The sequence below is a fragment of the Morus notabilis genome, unplaced genomic scaffold (assembly GCF_000414095.1).
Source record: "Morus notabilis unplaced genomic scaffold, ASM41409v2 Scaffold1960, whole genome shotgun sequence".
Classification (NCBI taxonomy): Eukaryota; Viridiplantae; Streptophyta; class Magnoliopsida; order Rosales; family Moraceae; genus Morus; species Morus notabilis.
In genome coordinates this window covers 118,248-139,214 of record NW_010368052.1, presented here as the reverse complement: position 1 = coordinate 139,214, position 20,967 = coordinate 118,248, and the positions used below count along the sequence as shown (strand labels likewise).

General features: G+C 32.3%; 2 protein-coding genes across 2 annotated transcripts in view; one reads left to right on the top strand and one right to left on the bottom strand.

Annotated features, from left to right (window-relative positions):
- Positions 1-15,243: 15,243 nt before the first annotated feature.
- Positions 15,244-16,635, top strand: LOC21393399 (protein JINGUBANG). The gene has a single exon (XM_010114286.2). The coding sequence runs from the start codon at positions 15,288-15,290 to the stop codon at positions 16,602-16,604; it is 1,317 nt and encodes a 438-aa protein (XP_010112588.1). The 5' UTR covers positions 15,244-15,287; the 3' UTR covers positions 16,605-16,635.
- A 2,561-nt stretch (positions 16,636-19,196) lies between these two features.
- LOC21393398 (ribosomal RNA small subunit methyltransferase G) overlaps positions 19,197-20,967 on the bottom strand; it is a 4,078-nt gene continuing 2,307 nt past the window's right edge. Inside the window, exons 8-9 of the mRNA XM_024176200.1 lie at positions 20,050-20,136; positions 19,197-19,273 (exon numbers count right to left, since the gene is read on the bottom strand). Coding sequence (XP_024031968.1) covers positions 20,087-20,136 — 50 coding nt within the window. The 3' untranslated portion in view covers positions 19,197-19,273; positions 20,050-20,086. The remainder of the gene's footprint in view (positions 19,274-20,049; positions 20,137-20,967) is intronic.

The following is a 20,967-nucleotide window of genomic DNA, read 5'->3' as shown; positions in this document are numbered from 1 at the left end:
TTATTATATTATTATTAATATAATAAATATAATTATATCAATACAATATAATATAAAATATATTATAAAATAATAATTACAATATCATATTATAATTATATGATAATTATAATATCATATTATTAAAATAATTATAGTAATATTATAATATTATATTATATGATAAAATAATAATATTAGAATTATTAATATAATTATGATATTATTTGTTACAATATTACTATTATATTATATTATATTATATTACGAGTCTGAATTTTAGATTGAGAAAATTGTAAATTTTAAATTTCATTAGGGGTATTATGGGTATTATGAAAGTTTTATTAATTATACATTGTTGATTCCCGCACAATCTAAAAGCTAAAGTTGTCTTTAGATTGCTTCTGATTTTGGTTGTAGATTCTTAAAAAAATCTTAAAAAAACACTTTTAAGTAAATTTACTAAATGCTAAAATCAACTTCTACTACAAACAGAAGCTAATTTTATGAGGAAAAAATAATACCAAACTAAGCCAAAGTCACTCAACATTTCATTCTTGAACAATGAAATGGCACGTAGCTTTGTCTGAAGGGCAAATTAAGGTAAATTCAACTAAATATAAATTCACTACAAGAAATACGCTAATTAGCAACAACAGAGAATGCATTGTTAGTAACTTTTCAGCAGCGATATATGCCGTCGTTAAGGAGTTGTCGCTGACAATTCATTGCTAAATCCTTATAGCTACGATGTTGTTTCGTTTAGTTTATGGAAGAAAACTACACGTCGTTTTAAAGTTGAATAAAAACGACAGTATAGACTCCATGTCGATCATACTGATAGTGAAGAACCACAGTGACAATAAATTAGATGTCGCTTTATGAATAGAAAACACTACGAACCTGAAGTATACGTCCTTCCCATATAATAAAATGACATAAATACGGTCGAAGATATTGGGTCTAAAGGTTGTATGCTTTCTTTAAGAAAGAAAGAAAAAGACATGTTGTTGTTTCAAAAATTGACTCAACATGTCATTCTTGAGGCGAAAAAAAAAAAAGAAAAAAAAAAAACCGATATGCTTAATTTGTGCAAAAACAGTCGCTTGAAGTCGGATAAAAACGATACCAACAAACATATATAATGATAGAATACATGTGGGTTGTCGCTTGATCTGATAGCAAACTACGACACTCAGAATAAAGTATATGTCGTTCAACAACATTAAACGACATGTCGTTCCCGTATTTGATAAAGCGACGTGCAGTTTCTTATGTTAACGAGACAAGTCGTTAGAAAGAAGAAACGATACAAGCTCTATGCAAGAAAATATGACGGCCTTCACGCCTAGATAAGAACAACAGTCAAAATAAATATGCCGTTTCTGTCATTCTGTCAAACGACACTAATTCAAACAGTATGTTGTTAGTTAGTTTTATGTTTAGAGAACGAAACAATTCGACTTGTTATCGGCTACTGAAACCGCATTTTTCACTGGAGGTGAATTTTACTCTAGGCGATATAAAAAAGAATAAACAACCTCTACTTGTCACCTAATAAATGATGTGTCCTACTCAGTAGAGTGATTTTAATTCGATCCAAACGACATTTAGTAGACGTTTGGTTGATGGATTCAGAATCATGATTCAAAATCATTCTCAGTCTACATGTATTTTTAGTGAGAAAAAATATTATAACGAATCACGAACCATGATTCAAATCATGATATAAATCTAGCAACCAAACAAACTCTTATTGTTTAGTGTTTCATCCAATCGACATTTCTTTAGGACGTGTAAATTTTTGGCCGCGTAGTAACACTTTATAGTTATAGAATACACGTTTTTCTGGAATGGTTAGAGATTACCTTCAGTATATACATTGTAGTTGATAATTGATTATATACGATACTAGCTAGTAATTGTAAATATTGTGATGAATAATAAAAACATTTTTTTTTTAATGTTAGGCTGATCGCGTTAGAGGCCACGGACTAATATATTTCAAATAAAAATGAAAGTCGCTCATATTTTTATAGATTCGAGTTGAGAACTTGAGTTGAAAAATTAGTTTGTATGAAAGATAACACCGTAACAAAAAAAGTTAAAATTTTAATTTAAAAAAAAACACTATTAAAAAGGTTTGAGTTGTGATTTGAATATTTAAAAGAGCAGGTCTATATTTCAAGCGGATCCCTTCTTTTATTTGCTCAAGTAACGTTGCTGAACAAAACCACTCATATCCTCTAAAGTAATCGTGGAGGGACAACTGGTGTACCAGTATGCTTTTGGGTTACTATTAGACATACTTTTGGTAGGTTAGTTAGAATAGAGCAATATTACCACAAATTTCCATTAAGAAATTAGTTTACTTAGAAGTAGTCTTGCCTAGTCTCAATAATTCAAGATATCAAAACACGATCGTACGTATTACTAGCATACAAATAGAAAAACGTGGAATTCTGGGAACCAAACATGAAAGAACCCACTTACTTGTATTATTTCTCCAAACTTTATAAAGTTGTATATAATAGTTGGAGGAAAGGGAGAAAAAAAAAAGCTTATTTTTGTGATTTTCCATGTGCAGGAATTAATTATTGACGATATAGTTGGCAAGTCTGAATCTAGATTTCCTCAACTGTTCTGTCAAGTTAATTTCCTTCTCTATATCTAGTTGGTTTTTTTTTTTTTTTTTTTTTTTTTTAAATATGTGTGTAATAAATACCTATTAAATTTCCATTGATGCCCCTTTCTCGTTAATAACTTCCTTCTCTATGAAACAAGTCAATAGGCACCCACATATTTGGCTCCAATATTGTTGGTTTTTCTTTTTTCTTTTTCTTTTTTTTTTTTAAGACTCCAATGTTGTTGTTACGTATCATGTATAACGTGAGTCACATAAAAGTCAATAACTTTTTTTTATTATTAATTTATATTTGTAAATGATGAAAGTCAATAACGTTTATCAGATAGCTATTGATGACCGAACAACAGAAGTAACACTAATTAACAGTGAAGCACGTGGAAATCAAAGGTGAAAATGAAAGCATAGAGTAGTACTCAATATGCATGATATTACACATAGCACAAAAATCATTTAATGCATGCTGACCCAGTTGCCATTGTCGTTCTTGAGACCAACAGACACATATGGATAAAATCTAGCAAGTTGAATTTAATATATGCACTTATATCTACACAAGATATATTCGTCGTTTTCACTATTTTATATTTATATAATAATAATAATAATAAAAATGGTCATTCAATAAGTGACCCTAAGAAGACCCCCTTATTCATGACGTATGCATTAGAAAGTAGCAACCAAAGGAGGTGGGTAAGGCTTTTCTTCGGATATGAATATCTAGCTCCCCACTTGAATATTTGCCTTTTCCTCATTACCATTCCTTGAGAGGAATATGGCCCCCCATTAGACCAACCAATTAAAGCCGATCTTGCCACAATCAGAACTTTAACGCTCAACGCCTACTTTGTACAAAGTTGCCAATATTATAAATTGAGAAAAGAAATGGAATAAAATCATAACCTCTGTCCTATCGAAACATCTTAAAATATCTTGTCTTTTTAATAATATTAAAATTATACTTTTACATTTAAAAAAAAAAAACATGTTTTCGGTATCTTAAAGTGGTTTTTTTAAGTTATAAAATTTCCTTTATACTATTTTAATTAATTTGCACGAAAACTAAATTAAAAAAGATATTAAAAATATTTAAAAACATCAAAAAGACAAGGAAGGACACCTTCCTCCCCTACTTTGTTAAAACCCCGAAAATCAATTGAAGCAGGGGAGGAAAGTGTTTCCTTTTACTTTTTATGCTTTTAACTATGTTTAATATGTTTATTTAAGTAAATTAATTAAAAGGGTATAGATAAGACCTTTATCGTCCCTAAAATTGATTTGGGGTATCGGAAATATTTTTTAAAAACATGAAGGTATCTTTTTAATTTTATTAAAAAATGATACTTGAAATGTTTTGATATCACAATGATTTTTTTTTTTCAAAAAGAAATATATATATATATATATATATGTATATTTTCTCCTTCTCTCAAGTTGCTACTTATTGTATTTTCCTTTTGTTTAATTTGTATTTGCCATTATGACTATATTCTGAACTTCTTTAATTTTATTTTTTCTTTTATTTTAATAAATTAAAGTAGATGATTGTTTGAGTTGCTTAATAGACCGGTGTCAACCTAATTAAGATGGGCTAAGATTTTTAATCTCAGTTTCTATATCTCCATTTACTCATATATATATATATATATATATATGAATTGAACGGGTAAAAATAAGTTAAAAGGAAAAATTACGTCTCACATATATTTTTGCTGAGATAGGTTTTTTGTTTTTAGTATGAGCCTGGCCGTATGAGAGGTATGCATGAGTTCTTGTTAAGATTACCAATTAGTCGGCAGGTGCAAAATAATTTACTAAATAATTACCTCGATCTTACATATATTTTTGCTAAGAGATATAAGATCCTTGTTCTTTAGTATAAGCATATGGCCATATGAGAGGTGACATATAACGGATGCATAAGATCTTGTTTAGATTACCAAGTCGGCTGGTCCTTTTCTTCTAACTCTCATTGTCTCGTTACTTAATTATCAAAGTTGATGGTATTTGGGGTTATGGGGTCGCAATGTCAATCTGTCTCCTGACAATAATTAATTGTGGTTTGAATACAAGTAATATATATACATACAATACATGTATATTTATGATGACAAAATAGAATCAGCCACAAATTAGCTTAAGGGAAAAAGATTAATATGTGGTGAGGAATTATAATGTCAAAATAGGTCAGGAAATACTTGATTGAAAAGTAATCGTATGGTTCGCTGATTTGAATTTTTTTGATTTGAATTTTTTTGTTTAAATGAGAAATTTTAAATTATGTAGTTTAAATTGCAATCTCAACTAACGTGTGGATGTGCAGTTAAAATATAAATCTAGACTAAGAATAACACCTGAATTTATATTTGGTAGTTGTGTAAAACAGAGAGAATGGATATTCTTTTTACTGTTTAAAAACGAGTTTAATGATTGAAATGTAATGAGGAGCTAAATTCTAACGTAGCAAGTTTAACTCAGTTTGAACGGAAATTATAATTTAAATTATGTGCTTATCAAAGTCTCCCAATAGAAATTGAAGACTGAAAACTACTATCTCCACCAATGTTTTTTTTTCTTCTAAATCATTTTGAAACAATTCAAAAAAAATTTCAAGTATTTGAGAGAAAAATATTGTGACAAGATAGGAATTTTATCATCTGCCACACCTCTATAGAAAGAGTCAAAATAAATAAATAAATAAAATAGTGGCATAGGAAAGCAGAGGAAACATCATAATTACGCGTATACCGAACTTTAAGTTACGTCCCTATGTACACATACATCATCTGCCATCTAAAAGTGGTCCATGATGCATGTTGGACAAAACAGAAATCACCAGTAATTTGAAGTCAATATCATTGGGTTCTTTTGTATTATAAACTCTCTCTCTCTATATATATATATACATATATATACATATATATATCATAGGGTTCTTTTGTATTATAAACTCTCTCTCTCTATATACATATATATATATATGCTCTAGCTAGCTATAGACTCCCACGAAACATAAAACTTAGTTGAGAGAAATCACAAGGATCACAAGTCACCATCGTGAAGGGAGTTTTATGAAAGCTAATAAAGACTGCTCTAATAGGTGGCCGAAAGGTTGAAGTAGCTAAACATCATCACTAACTAGGGAAATTATAATATATTTTCAACTGTTTATTGGTCAAAAGCTTTCCAATCCGAAGGGCTTTTTTTCTTTGGAGCTTTCTACGTGGGTAGGGAATACCTACCGTAAGGCACAATATTTTTAAATGTTTATATAATCAAAATTACATTAACATATAAAAATGTGTAACACTTATAATTTCTTATTCACATCAGACGGTTAAAAATGTGGTATCTTTTCATATCCTACCGTATAGCACTCTCCATTTCTTTGGGACCCACTATTATTCTCACAAGTGATAGTATTAATGCTGTTAACACCCAATGTTATATATTAAAGGAAAAACAAAAGTTGACACTCACTGTTTTTGTGTTGAGCGAAAGTAGTGCTGCAGAAATTTCAATAAAAGTTGAGCCGTCTAACATGGATCGACCACATATGATGACATGATCATTTAGGGTGCAACCATCAATATAATAGTGATTGTAAGAAAACCAGTAATATCTTTTCACTGAAATATGGGCGCTATATTTTGTGCTGAAGCCTGCATGTCAATTTACCAAAAGTACGTACGTACTTCACAATAAATTTCATGAAAGGGTACTTTAACACATGAGAAATAGAAATGTTATTTTTTTTTAAATACTGCAATTTCATTAAAGAGCCACTAAAGGATTAGAATATAAGACAACACTAAGTCATAGAAACAGTTGCTACTCACATAACTAAGCATTACAAACGCACTGCTAATCCGACAACAGAGGGTACTCAGTGACGCTATAACAAGATTCAGCAACACAGAACGACTTGAAATGAGCTAGATCCTAGCCCCATAATAGACCTTAAACACACAACCCAAACTAAGAAAGGTAAAGAAACCACCCTCTAGTTGAAGGAAACCACCCTCTAGTTGAGGGAGACACCACAGACATAGAGAGGTGGGGAAACCACCCCCTAGCTGGAATAGCACATCGATAGATGGGGAGACCATCACCGTTATTACAATAAAGCCATAAATAAAAACAAAAACAAAAAAATTATATACAAATTCACAACCCACACACGAGAGACTTGGTTAGAGATGGTTTGAGCACCACGAGCAAGCAACTTCCCCAAGTCTATCCAACGGCTGGCAAACACTCCAAAACAATCGTGTAAAACCACCGAAAACCTCATACCTTCATAGCCCAAATCTGATAAGATTTCGCCTCCCCTAGATTCACGAAGCCCATCACCTTCTATATTGTCTCACTGTGAGGTTAAGGATGAGGTTTTTGTGGCCAGATGCCTGAAGAAGCTCCGAACCTCTAGTCACTAATGTATGCAATAGTTCAAAACGTTTCATATCACAAATCACACACATAACACGTTTCTTATGCAGAAAACCTGCTGCAGCGGATGTTTTATCCGCTATAGCGAGTTTGGCAGCAAAATTGCTGCAGCAAAGGCACTGCAGCGCCCAAAATAGGCGCTGCATCGGGTTTGGCAGTGCAGACAGCACCAAATCCGTTGCAGCGCAATAACACGCGCTACAATAGGTTTTTTCTTTTCTAAACTGTTGACACGCGTGTTTTAACAGTCCAAAAAATGTGTGATCTAAATTGAGAGACATATTACAATCACTTTAACAATCCCCTACTAGATTAATGTAATATTTCTCCAAATACAATAAGGATAAACACATACATACGAAAAGGTATCTTTCGATTTTAACCTCCAATTAGTGAATATACTTCAAAGTATTTACAAGACTATAGTGTGCTTTGCATTAAACTTTGTCTCTTAAACAAATACCAGAAATATATCGCATATGTTTATCCTAGACTTTAAAATATGTTCCTATCGTTTAGTGATGTGATTTTTCTCAAGCGCATGAATAAGATATCGTTCCCTCGGAGACTAGCTTAGCAATTACTGAAATTGATATTTTCAACTTTATCTAGACAAATAAAATTATTGAGCTAGATTAAAATTGAAAAAATAAAAAAAATAACACAAATTAAACACAAAATAATAGTAAGAAGAATTCAATGCAAATAAAACACTAGAGCATACAAGTTCACCAAGACATTTCCTATCTAATTCCAGTTATTCGCTAACATCGCCTCTCATTCATGCAGTAGAACGAAAAAGCCTAATTTATCTAATAGTCCTTTTAGGGATGCTATTAAAAAATATTTGTAACATCTAAATTCACTATCACTAGATGTGAACTCTGCCATCCTAGAAATTCATTAAGTTCTCTGGTTTTTTTAAAATTGTTCTCGCAAGTTGTATTACTATCTCTCGATGTCGTACGCACCTTATGCTTTCTTTTATTAGAAGTTATTCTTAAGAATCTGCTTCTGGGGATTCAATATAGGTCTTCAATTCAATTCAATAAATGATCAGTTTATTGAAAACATTAAGAATAATAAAAGAAACACATACATGAATGGAAAAACTCTTAGTGAATAAACTTCATTGAAAGAAAATAATATAAATTAAATATTCATGTCTTGGCTACACTTGTAGCCCTAGTCTAGGAATTTAGAACATAATTAGAATGAAAAATATAATAACAATTAAATTCAACATAAGAAATTCATAAAAGAATAAAACTGTATGAATTCTAAATTGAGCTCTATTCTTGAACTAATCTTCTTCTCCTTCGTAAAGGCGTCTTTTTTCCTTCTTTTCTTAGCCTAAAAAGTCCCTCAAAATAAACCTAAGATCCCTATTTATAATGTTTGGAGTTGTAGTGACATTTTTGCAATTTGTGGGACATCAAGAATATAACTCTCAGCTGAATTTTTGAAGTGGCACCGCGGCCCTGCTTTTGGGCGCCGCGGCACTGGGCAGGTGAATGCGAAGGAAGGCAGGCACCTTCGAAGTAGCACCACGGCTCTACTTTTGGGCGCCAAGCAGAAATCTCTCCATTTGCGTAAAATAGCGTCATGGCTCCACTACACAAGACCTAGGCTCTTTTCTCTCGAGTTTTTGTACTGCAAATGTATACTTTCAAAGCCTAGGTGCCCCTTTTCAAGGCCATGGCCCTCCAACTTCAATTGACCTCCAAAAATCACTCTAAAGCTCACACATGAACTCCAAATATTGCTAACCTACAAAACCAAATAAGAAATACGTAAAAGAACTACTAAAATCACTTCAAAACAAATGAAACACTCAAATAGAAATATCAAAAGATAAGCACAAATCTAATATATCAAATACCTCCAAACTTGAGATTTTGCTAGTCCTCGAGCAAAAGAAAACAAAATAAGAAAACAAAAGCAAAAAGAAGAAAAAAACTAACTATCAAAGCAAAGAGAAATCAAAGAATAAGTGATGAATTCTTGTTGATTTAACAATCTGGCTTCAGAGATTTCATATAGTAGCTTAAGAGAAACTCTAGAAATTATATAGTACACATAAGGGTATCTAGAACAATCATCAATGAAAGTGATAAAGTATCTCTTTCCTCCTCTTGTCAAAAGACCATTACACTCACAAATATTGGTATGTACAATATCCAATATTTGAGTATTTCGTTCAGCTCTAGCAAAAGGGTTTCTTAATCATTTTTACTTGTATACAAATCTCACACTTATCATGTTTAACACCTTTGCAATTAATCAAACTATGCTTAGACATGTATTTCAAAGATCTAAAATTTAAGTGTGCTAAATGTGCATGACAAACATCAAAAGAGTCAACAATGTAAATGGAATTCATCTCATCTTTATTATCAATGCTAAGTTTGTACATGCCATCACAAGAATAACTCTTTCTCAAAAAAACCTCATTCTTAAATATAATACAATTATTACCCTCAAGTACAATCTTAAGCCCATTCTTACACATAAGACTAGCAGATACAAGATTCTTTCTAATATTATGAACATGAAGAACGTTGTTCAATATAACTTTCATCCTGGAAGTAAAGTTGATCTCCACCACAATTTTCCTAGCAACCACCGCTGCAATATTGTATCCCATGAAAACATTGTCCTTCTTTTTCCACTTTGTATGATGAGAATAATTTCTTGTCATTACAAACATGGATTGTGACACTAGAATCAAGCCACCATTCAAAGGATTTAGTTGCAGCCATGTTGGTTTCGGTAATCATGCCAATTTGTATCTCTGAGACTATAGCACATATGTCTTATGATTTCTCTTCAACAACATTAGCTTTGTTGGTGTTAACTTCATCCTTTTTCTTCTTGTACCTGCAGCCACTTTGGCAATGGCCTTTCTTTTCGTAAAAGAAGTAATTTCAGGAAAATTTCTTTTGGCCATTACCGGACTTCTTGAACTTCTTGTCATTATTGCTTTCGAAGTTCTTAGAAAACTTACTTGCTTCGGTGACATTAACTTTAGAGGAATCAACATCCTTGCCCTTGGAATCACGAGACTTGGTCTCCTCTTCGATCCTCAAGTGTTTTTGTAATTCCTCTAAAGTTATGTCATCTCTCCTATGGTGGAGTTTCTTTCTATAACCATTCCAACATTGGGATAATTTAGCACTAATAGCCCCCACTTGGAATGATTCAGAAATATCCACTTTCAATTCACAATGCTCAATAACAATGACTTGAAATTTATGTATTTGACCAAGAACGGACATGGTGTCAAACGTGACAAAATCAAGATATTTCAAGAAAAGGAATTTGTCTGTACCTTCCTTCTCAGTTTTGTATTTGTATTCAAGTGCATTCCATATCTCCACCGGAGACTCCATCGAGTTGTAGAGATCGTAGAGCCTATCGGAGAGTGTGTTGAGAATGTGACCCCAGCACATGACTTCATCAATCATCTACGCGCTTCTTCCTTACAGCCTTCAAGTCTTCAGAATCATCCTCCTTCGGCTCCGGAAGTGGCTCCAACTTTGGATCAAGTACGTATGGCATCTTGAGGACGGTGAGAAGGAAGAACAACTTTCCCTTTTAGTGGGTGAAATTGCTACCATCAAAGTGATCAAGTTGGACATTCGGATTGAGGAAAGACACCATGTTCTTTTCAACCTCCATTGCAACAACTTAAAACCTTAAAGATTGTTGGAGAATTTAAGCGTATAGGATGAAAAGAATGTAGAAAACAAGAGGATTTGAGGAACATAGATATAAAGTCTGTAAATTTTTTAGAGAATTAATAAAGACAGAGGTGTCATTTCATGAATGAACACATCCTCTTCAAACATCACAACCATCCACATAAGAGTACCTTTTCAATGTAAATGTATCTCTTCATGGATTAATACATCTATTACAACAGCTATTTCTATTGCTAATAAGTGTTCAGATATGTGTGAAAACATGTCACCAATGTATGCAATAGTTCAAAACGTTTCATATCACAAATCACACACACAACATGTTTTTTATGCAGAAAACCGCTGCAACGGATGTTTTATCTACTGCAGCAAGTTTGGCAGCAAAACTACTACAGCAGAGACACTGCAGCGCGCAGTATAATTACGCGCTACAGCTAGTTGGGCAATGCAGACAGCACTAAATGATGCTTTCTCATCCGTTGCAATGTAATAAACACGCACTGTAGCGGGTTTCTTTTCTTTTCTAAACTGTTAACACGCGTGTTTTAACAGTCTAAAAAATATATGATCTAATTTGAGAGACATATTACAATCTCTCTAACAACTTCAATTAGCTACATGTCTCTTGAGGAGTATTGCATAATTGCATGCACAGTTCAATTAATAATCATTTATGTTGTATATATATAAGCCTATTAATTACCGATACCCTACTTTACTCCTAGTGCAAAATCGAGTTTAAAATCGAGTTTTCTTCCACAAAATTTGAATAATTTTTGTTCATACATTTCTGTTTAAACTTATAAACTAAATATTCTCTAGAACTATTCTCAAATTATCAGTTCAATGTCCATTCATTCTTAATAGGTACGGGGTGACATGCTTCGTTTTTTTGCACAAGTACAATTATAATTCAATAGTGACATTTTTTAGCATGCATAGGTCCCTTTGCTCACACATAAAAATTGTAGCTGCGGCTGGTTACTCCTGATCCCCCACTTTTTTTTTTTTTTCTCCAACTACAACTGGGGCCGGTTAATATAGCCATATTATAACAACTTTTAAACAGCTTTTAGGAGACTTTATAGTAATTTAACATCTTTATAATCAACAATTTAAAAGAATTAATTAAAACTGTGTACAATCCATTCTTTTGAATTAATTAAAGCCTTTCGCTTGAAGACATGATTTTGTACATTTTGAGAAGGTATAGTACTACTAATGTTCTAGTTACTTTCTACCACTACATATATGATATATGATATATATATATATATATATAGTATTTTGGGAACCTTTTCATCATAATTATTAATTTATAGGGATAAAGGAGGGTGTTCGCATTATATATGGATGTTGTTGCTGATCATGAAAGTAATGACAGGATGGAATTCTTAAGATAACAAAATTAGCTTGACTCCATTATCAATTAAATCCGACTTCCAACTTTTTTTTTCCTTTTTATAAATATTTTAAGGAATTTTGCAACTTTGAATGGACTAAAATTAAATGTCCAATATGGAATCTAGGGCCCTCAAAAGGACTCATATATATATATATATATATATATCTTTTGGGAAAAGGAAGTTAATGAATTTCTCTAAAGCTAGCTAGTAGCAACATTTAGGGCCACCATATATATTGAGGGAAACATTGAGTTAAGTCTTTATCATTTTCTTAGTTTTGATTTATACACAATTTGTAATCGCGTACATGAATCTTACCAGAAAGGCACATGCACTAGATGGATCATGATGCAATAAAATATTTAAAAGGAAATACATATACTTTTTAGTAGCTAGCTTAATTGGAATTGTTGTCCATTAGGGGAAACAACCACGAAGGGTGATTTTTCAAATTTGAAACACCTTATCATTGAGATGATATTTATATACACAATATTAATTTGTGTTAGCAATAAAGTATAAAAAATTATTTCTCTTTTCAATAAATATATATATATATAAATATATATAAACGAGTTTTTATGATTATGTTTACATCAGTAGCATTTCTAAATATAAAAATTTAATAACACGACATGTTAAAAATTTAATTTTACTAATTATCATTTTTTTTATTAATTATTTAATTTATTACAAAATGTAAAATGTAAAGGTGTATCAAATTGACTGGCTATAAAGAGTACTCGTCCAACTGTCAATATATTTTGTTGCTTCTAATGAAAGGCTAGAATCGGGCCCATTTTCCTTCTTAATTAATCAAATCAGTCACAATTTTTGATTTAACCCTCGGCGCACTAGTTTATTTCAAGCAATTTTTTTCGATGTTTATAATGATCTTAATTAATTAGCATTTGATTGATTATAATAAAGATGAAAGCTTACGAGTCTTTTTTTTTTTTTAACTTCCCTGATACGCTAATATACCGGTAGGATAAATTTTTTATCTATCATATTTATATAAAATCACGTAAAAGTTAAAAAATATGTAAATCCAACGGTTAAAAAAACATGACCTACCAGTACGCCAAGCGTACCAGAAAATCTCTCTTTTTTTCTCTCTTTTTCATGTTTGGCTTTTTTTTTCTTAATTTAAAGTTGCACACTTTACAGATATATACTTGGTCATCTAAAATGTAACCTTCTCCGGTACGCCAACATACTAATAGGTTAGGTTTTTATCCGTTAGATATACATAAAATCATATAATAAAAAAACTTAACTTATCAATACATCAAGCGTACTAAAAATCCCCCCATCTAAAATTAACATTTACGTCAAGACTTATATTTAATATAATTTTTTTCTGCCATGCATCACGCTTCATGTGGTCATATATGGGACCATAAGTGATAAATTCGTATTAATCAAACAGCAACCAAAGTTGCGGGTTGTAAGAAAAATTGGTGTGGATGTGACAGCTTTAATATCTTCACTGCAAGTTAGGATTTGCTTTTTTTTTTTTTTTTAAGGTAACAGAACTACTTGCTAGCTTTATAAACCCTTGGGGTTAATTTTTATTTTTGGCCCAGAAATTATGTTTCTTATCTCATTTGTTTCTGGAATTTCAAAATGTTATAAGTTGCACCCTAAACTATGCTCTAATTTGTCCCATGTTTAGTCCTTCAGTCATAGATACCGTTAAAACACCATGACATCATTGTGTTGTACTCAATTGCTTAGTTAATGAAAGATATCATAAAAAATTGAAAAGTTGAAAATAAGAGAAGAAAAAAATTATGTTCTCTCTAGGTTGGCTAACAAAGTATGTGAGGGTAAAATTTAATTAAATAACCTTAAATGCGTGATTTGTTTAAAATACTTTATTAACAAGTAATATTAAGTTAACGCAGTTGATTCCGTTGAGTTATTAATGATTTTTTGTGACTAAATAAGACAATATATAAGCATAATTTTGGGTGCTTATATATTGCCCATCTAGAGAATGCTATATAATTAAGTTATAACCTATATATCCGAAGCATCGAAAACCATATGATTTCTGATATCAAAATTAAAGCACAGATGATGAGGATTGAGGACTAACATGATGGAGGTCAGAACTTTATTAGATCATGGATGCGCTTTGTCTCTGCACAAGTATTGATTCCAATGCTCCACTGGAATTTTGCAGCGGGACATGTAAAAGGAAAATATTCACTTTTGGTAACATATATTTAGGTTAATTAAGTTTTTAACTTATTTTTGCAAGTTTAATTTAATTAGGGTATTTAAAATCCTTATCAATCTAATGTCTTTCTAACATCAAAAAAATTACGAAACAGCATCACATTAGAAAAGGAAAATATATATAAAGACGCGTGAGATGATCTGATAAAAATATATAATGGTTTAAAATTGCATATATCCGTAACTTTTTTTAATTAAAATGGTAAACAGGGACAGTCGATTCTCCTATGTCGCATAAATATTCCGACTTGACTGAATAAGACTTATAAGAGTCCTCTTTTTTTTTATTATCTTATTGTAGAATTCTCTTTATTTTTATTTTTAACATGGTCATAATAATAAAGTTGTTTGTATTTATCATTAATGATAGTTACTAGTAATGCTACAAATTTTCGACTAATCACAAAGCCACTTGCTAATTCTCCGGGTCTCTACATATATATATATATATATATATATATATTATTGCACAATAATCCACATAATGATAAGATATTACATTTATCAATAAAAAGATGACAACTCACATACTACATCAGTTAGTATACAAAAGTTTAGATTTGAGTTGGTGTCTCTAAGATTACTTTATAAGCTATATTTAGATTCACAATTATCATAAAAAAAAAAAAAAAATTTAAAATACTGTCGAATATAGATGGATAAAGATAACCCTAATATTATTGTCTAGTAATGAATAACTTAGGCCAGCCTTGCTACTACAATATCACTTTTTGCCATCCAACTGTATCTTTGGCTCAAAAAAGTACACCTTCCGTCCATTTCTTCCCACCTTTCCCATTCTTATTTCCCTCTATATATATTCAACCTCTGTCGCCCTTTTCCTTTCCCTCACTCAACATGGGAATCATGGAACGCCACCAAACCTTTTATGACCACTATTACTCACAACAACAACAAAATGGCCTAATTCCTCCTCATCATCTTCTTCAACCTCCAGATCATGATGATCTTGATCATGATCATCAACCTGCTGATCCTTTATACCTCTCTTCTCAGCGTAGCCTCCAGTCCGTTGCTTCCCTCACCTCTTCAAAATCCCACCACCAAAACCATCTCCACCAGTACTGTCTCATCTCCAGTTTCACACCCCACAGTTCTTACGTCTCTTCCATCGCCGTCGCCGAAAATCTCGTCTTCACCGGCTCCTCCGACCGAGAAATCGCCTCATGGAATAACCACATCAATAACAATCACCACAACAACAATAACGTTGTATTAACGGCCGGAAATGGCGCGGTGAAGTCGCTTGTTGTGTCAGGCGACAAGCTCTTCAGCGCGCACCAGGACCACAAAATTCGAGTTTGGAGAATTAGCAGCAGCAGCAGCAACAACAACAACAGCAATAATAACAACAATAATAATAAGTACACGCGCCTCGCCACGCTCCCGACGCTGGGGGACCGCGCGGCGAAGCTCCTCATGCCTGGGAACCACGTCACCATCCGCCGCCACAAGAAGAGCACGTGGGTCCACCACGTGGACGCCGTCTCGGGGCTCGCGCTCTCGCCGGACGAGTCCCTCCTCTACTCGGTGTCGTGGGACCGGACCCTCAAGGTGTGGCAGACGACCGACTTCAAGTGCCTCGAGTCCGTCCACAACGCCCACGACGACGCCATCAACGCCGTCGCCGCCTCGTCCGACGGCCACGTGTACACCGGCTCCACCGACAGTAAAATAAAAGTTTGGAAAAGAAACTTGGGGGACAAGAAACTATCTTTGGTGGCCACATTGGAGAAGCACAAGTCCGGGATTAATGCTCTGGCGATAAGCAGCGACGGGACGGTTTTGTACTCCGGCGCGAGTGATAGGTCCGTTGTCGTTTGGGAAAGGAAGGACATTGGTGAAGGGAAAAACGACATGGTTGTTTTGGGAGCTCTAAGGGGACATAGCAAGGCCATTTTGTGTTTGTCCGTCGTTTCGGATTTGGTGTGCAGTGGCTCGGCGGATAAGACGGTGAGAGTCTGGAGAGGCGTCGAGAGGAGTTACTCTTGTTTGGCTGTCTTTGAAGGCCACACTGGTCCTGTCAAGTGTTTAACGGCTGTGATTGATGATCGGAGTTGTGATGATGATCATGATGTGTCTTGCTTGGTTTATAGTGGTGGTTTGGACTGTGAAGTTAAGGTCTGGCAAATAATTGTTCCTAATCTTCTCTAGAAGCCTTCTTTTTTTTTTTATGATTTTATGTAGGGGATCAAAAATTATTGTAGGATACTACTCTAAACTAATGAGTTTTCATCAAATTTCGTTAAAATTGTCATAATTTTCTTAATTTGATATGATTTTTATAGCAAGGTATTTTTTTCACACTCCATCAGAAAATTGACCTTTTTTATTTGGAAAATTATTACACATAGGTAAATGCCTATTAGTAGTTGATCTTCCAAGATGTTAAAAGACATACACTAAGTACTAGTATAAAGTCCTTTGTTTTATCAATTTTTTTTCGGCTGATGAAGTCCTTTGTTTTATTTTTGTTCTTCATAATTTGTTTCTCAAGGATTTGATGTAAATAAAGGAAGAGAAATATGTTTGGCAGTTTGGATTTTTTTTTCTCTCTCCTTATTTCTGTGACCGTTTATTGGTTAGGAGAAATGAGGATTAGATGTTTGTTTCAAGTTTTTCTTGGAAAGCATTGTAAAGGGCCATAAGAAACGTTGGAACTGGGGCTTGGATTTAAATGGGAATTATGGGTGATTGACTTTGATGTTCTACTTGTAAACTGATTGAATTTCAATGTTTGTGATTTTAATGAAAGCCTACTGTCTAACTAAGTATGATGAGACTTTTGAGATAGAGATCGATGCAACTTTTTCTTTCTTCTTTCTTTTTTTTTTTTTTTTTGGCCATGTTCATTATTATCATAAGATATTCCAATTGTGTTAGTGGTAGTATGCAATATGGTTAAAGGTCAATGTAATAATATGTATGAAATTTTATTTGAGGAGGTTAGTTAAATATTATTTATTGTTAAAAGACAAATATATTTGTCATTTCGTCCTAGAATCTTACGTTAGCTACTAATCTTTTCAATTCCTACCAATCTAAATCGTCGCGTCATGGTAAAAAAAAAAAAAAAAAAAAGTTTAAACAATAACAAAAGATTTATATATTGACAATTTTAAAATTGTAAAAGGAAATGATCGATTCGTATCACAAACTTTCCATTGGCAACATAGACACAACAAGTGTCGGATTTTCTTTTGCAAGGATTAGTTGGATTGTGGGCCTTAACGCGACAAAGTGAGTAATAAAGTAAGGATTTTCCAAAGCTTACTCTTATTCTTACCTTCCATTTTCTTTTGCCCACATTCTCAATTATGTGCTTTGCTTCTCAAGAAAACCAATACTGAAAATAATAAATAATAATTATAATGATAAGAACAATAAAGGTTCTTCTTAGGGGCAGGTGGGACAACGTCATTTTTTAATAAAACTTTGTTTATTGCAAGAAAAATCCACAGTTTAGAATATTTGCTATAATGTTATAGAGAAGGAATGAATGGAAATTCCATTAAGATCGGAAAGGAATATTACACCTGGCCTTATAATGTGTAGATAGCACAAATTTAAATACACGACTGATGTTTCTAGCCAAAAAATAAAATAAAATAAAATAGAAGACTGATGCTGGCTGGACTTTGTTGGCGACAAGATCTCTTCATACTAATTGTGCAATTTTTTTCATCTTATCTTATTATGGGAAAAGTTTAAAACTACCCCTTTATAAAATCGATATTTCTATTATTAACTTGTTTAACCATAATTGTCTTTTTATTAAAATAAATAGAACCTAGAAAATTTAAATAAAAGCGGTAATACTGAATAAAGGGATCAATATTGATTTCAAATAAAATTTTGACAATTCTAAAAGAATTTCTCTTAGGTACTTGTGGGAAAAGATTATTTATTAAGATTTTTCTTTTTTTTTTTTTTTGGTCACAAAAGGGTTACGACAGCAAACCAAAGCTGTAACTTTTTTGTGCTCTTTACACATATAGCAAAATTTAAATTGTAAAGAAATAAAAAAATAAATCTATGCTGATCGTTTTCTGCTTAATTCATCCCATAATATTTTCCCCTCTATGCTAATATTATTATTCTATTTTTTTCTTAAGAAAGATTCAATATGATAATATAATCCATATTTCTATCAAATGAAGAAATAAGTTATATGGAACAGAATAATAACCTAAGATAAAGGACCGTCAACGCAATTGAATTTTTGCATATGAATTGGGTAAATTGTCAATCATCAGTGTAACAATTCTAATTTTTTCATTAATTCATTCTGAGAAATAAAATAAAAAAAGGTTTAAAAGCACTTTTTTTTTAAATGGCATGATATCATTTGAAGTTCTAAGAATCAAACTATTTCTTATATTGCTGTCTATTCGGTTAATAATTATAGATTATCATAGGAGTACAAGAATCATGATAATATAGATAAAGCATTGTGGTTAATTGTTTCAATTATATACACACATCAAGATTCGCACTTTTTCTTATTTAATTGATAACGTGAATAACGTTAATCAATTATATCAAAGAGTAGTGTTAAAATAACATTTAAAAGAAAACTATTATTGATTTCTCAATAGTAAAACTATTTTCTTAAGTTGGTGTCATTTCTTAAATAAGCTGCTAGAACATTATTACAAACGCAAAGTTGTTTTTCCAATAACGTTCCAAATTTTTTTTTTTTAAAAAAAAAAAAACACTACCTTACAACTTAGACGCCCACATGGACCATAATGATAATAATGTCCCCTTTTGAACGAACCAACCTCCTGAATTCCATTATACGGGAGAGAGAGAAAGAAAGCCTGACCAAACATCATCCAAAATAAACAACGCCAAAAGGCAAAAGAAGCTTACATCATATACATATATATATATATATGTACATATATTTTTTTTGTTATAAAGTTTTGAACCGTACGATATCAAAGATATACAAATGATATTCATCATTTCTATTAATATATTTTCATTAGCCCTAAACTTTGACCCCTAAAACAAAGGCAAGTTAGGTAAATGTCAATTTTCCACATGCCACATTATCCTAACCTATATGTATATATATAACATAAACTATTTTTTGGAGCCCGCTCCTTAATATCATGTAAAGAATGTTGAATTCAGTTCACCCGGCAGAGAAAAAGGTGGAAGCGAAGGAAAATTGTTCTAATACTCCATCCATAAATTACTACTTTACAAAGGGGAAAAATCAAACCTACTTATCCTAGCTTGCATAATGTTGTGCACAGCTACCTTGTGTATGTGGGGAAGCAGATTTTTCTCAAGAAAGCTTGAAATTTTAATCACCCGAGTTTTTTAATTATTAATGCTTCTTTAATAACTAAAATGTGTTGGGGTTAGTGGTAATTATGTGCTTAGCACAGAAAATATCTGAGTAAAATATTTGGCCTAAAGGTGTATGTCATATAAGTGAACAACTTATCTGAACCGTCATGAAGAGACGCATGTATGAAGAGAGAGAGAGAGAGAGAGAGAGAGGGGCTTGAGTTGTTGCTGCAATGATAGAAGACCTAAAACAAGGAGACATCTTAACATAGCTGGAATCCAATACAATACTTACCAAAATATTTGGCAGTCGATCATGATCTTGCAATTTTCTAACAAGAGTCAAGACGAGGGAGAAAAACATCTGAAGCTATTTTACGTCCTGATAATTGTATTTATATAATCAAGCTCTTACGTAATCAGACAAAAATGGAACTCTGTAATTGGTCAGACACAAGTGTATTGGTGACTAGGCTTAGAAATAATTGGGAAATGACTATCATGCATAATGCATGTGCCACCCAAAACAATTTGTCTAAACGCAATCAATCACATTTGATCATTTCTCGGCATATTAAAAAGATGGTAATAGCAAATTTCTAATAAATCCCTTTAAAGTTCTATGTCCAGAACGACTGAGTACATGGCACATTCAGACCATTCAAAAGTTGATAAACAAAAATTAATTTTAGAATGATGTGTGTATAATTCCTAACTAATAAGCGGCAATGCTAGTGCACAAGTTGTCAAGTTATTTCCAAAATAGGGCAATATCTAAGTCCAGCTCTTGACTATTTTTTAAGTCCGATTAGTATACTTAATTTCACATGTGCCACAACTCTAGAAACATAGTTAGTTCATAGATCTATACTACTGACAAAGTGGTAATAGCGATTATTCTTCTTTCCTCTTGTTGAAATCTTTTAGATATTATATTGCACGCTCAACAAAGTGCCCACTAGTTGGGCTTGCTTGTCCTTTATACTTTTCGTGTATTTGGGTGTTGTTTTTGTTGTCTTTTTTTATAAGAAGATTTTGTTTCATTGGTAGTTTAAATCTCTATATATACTTTCAATTTCGAGAAAAGCTTAAGAAGTTGACCCAACAAACGCCAAAATGAAACTCACGAATGACCTTTATTCATACATAAACAATTTCCTAGATTTGCTTCCCCTGGTTTCCACAAGAAGTAAGACAATCCATAACAAAAATT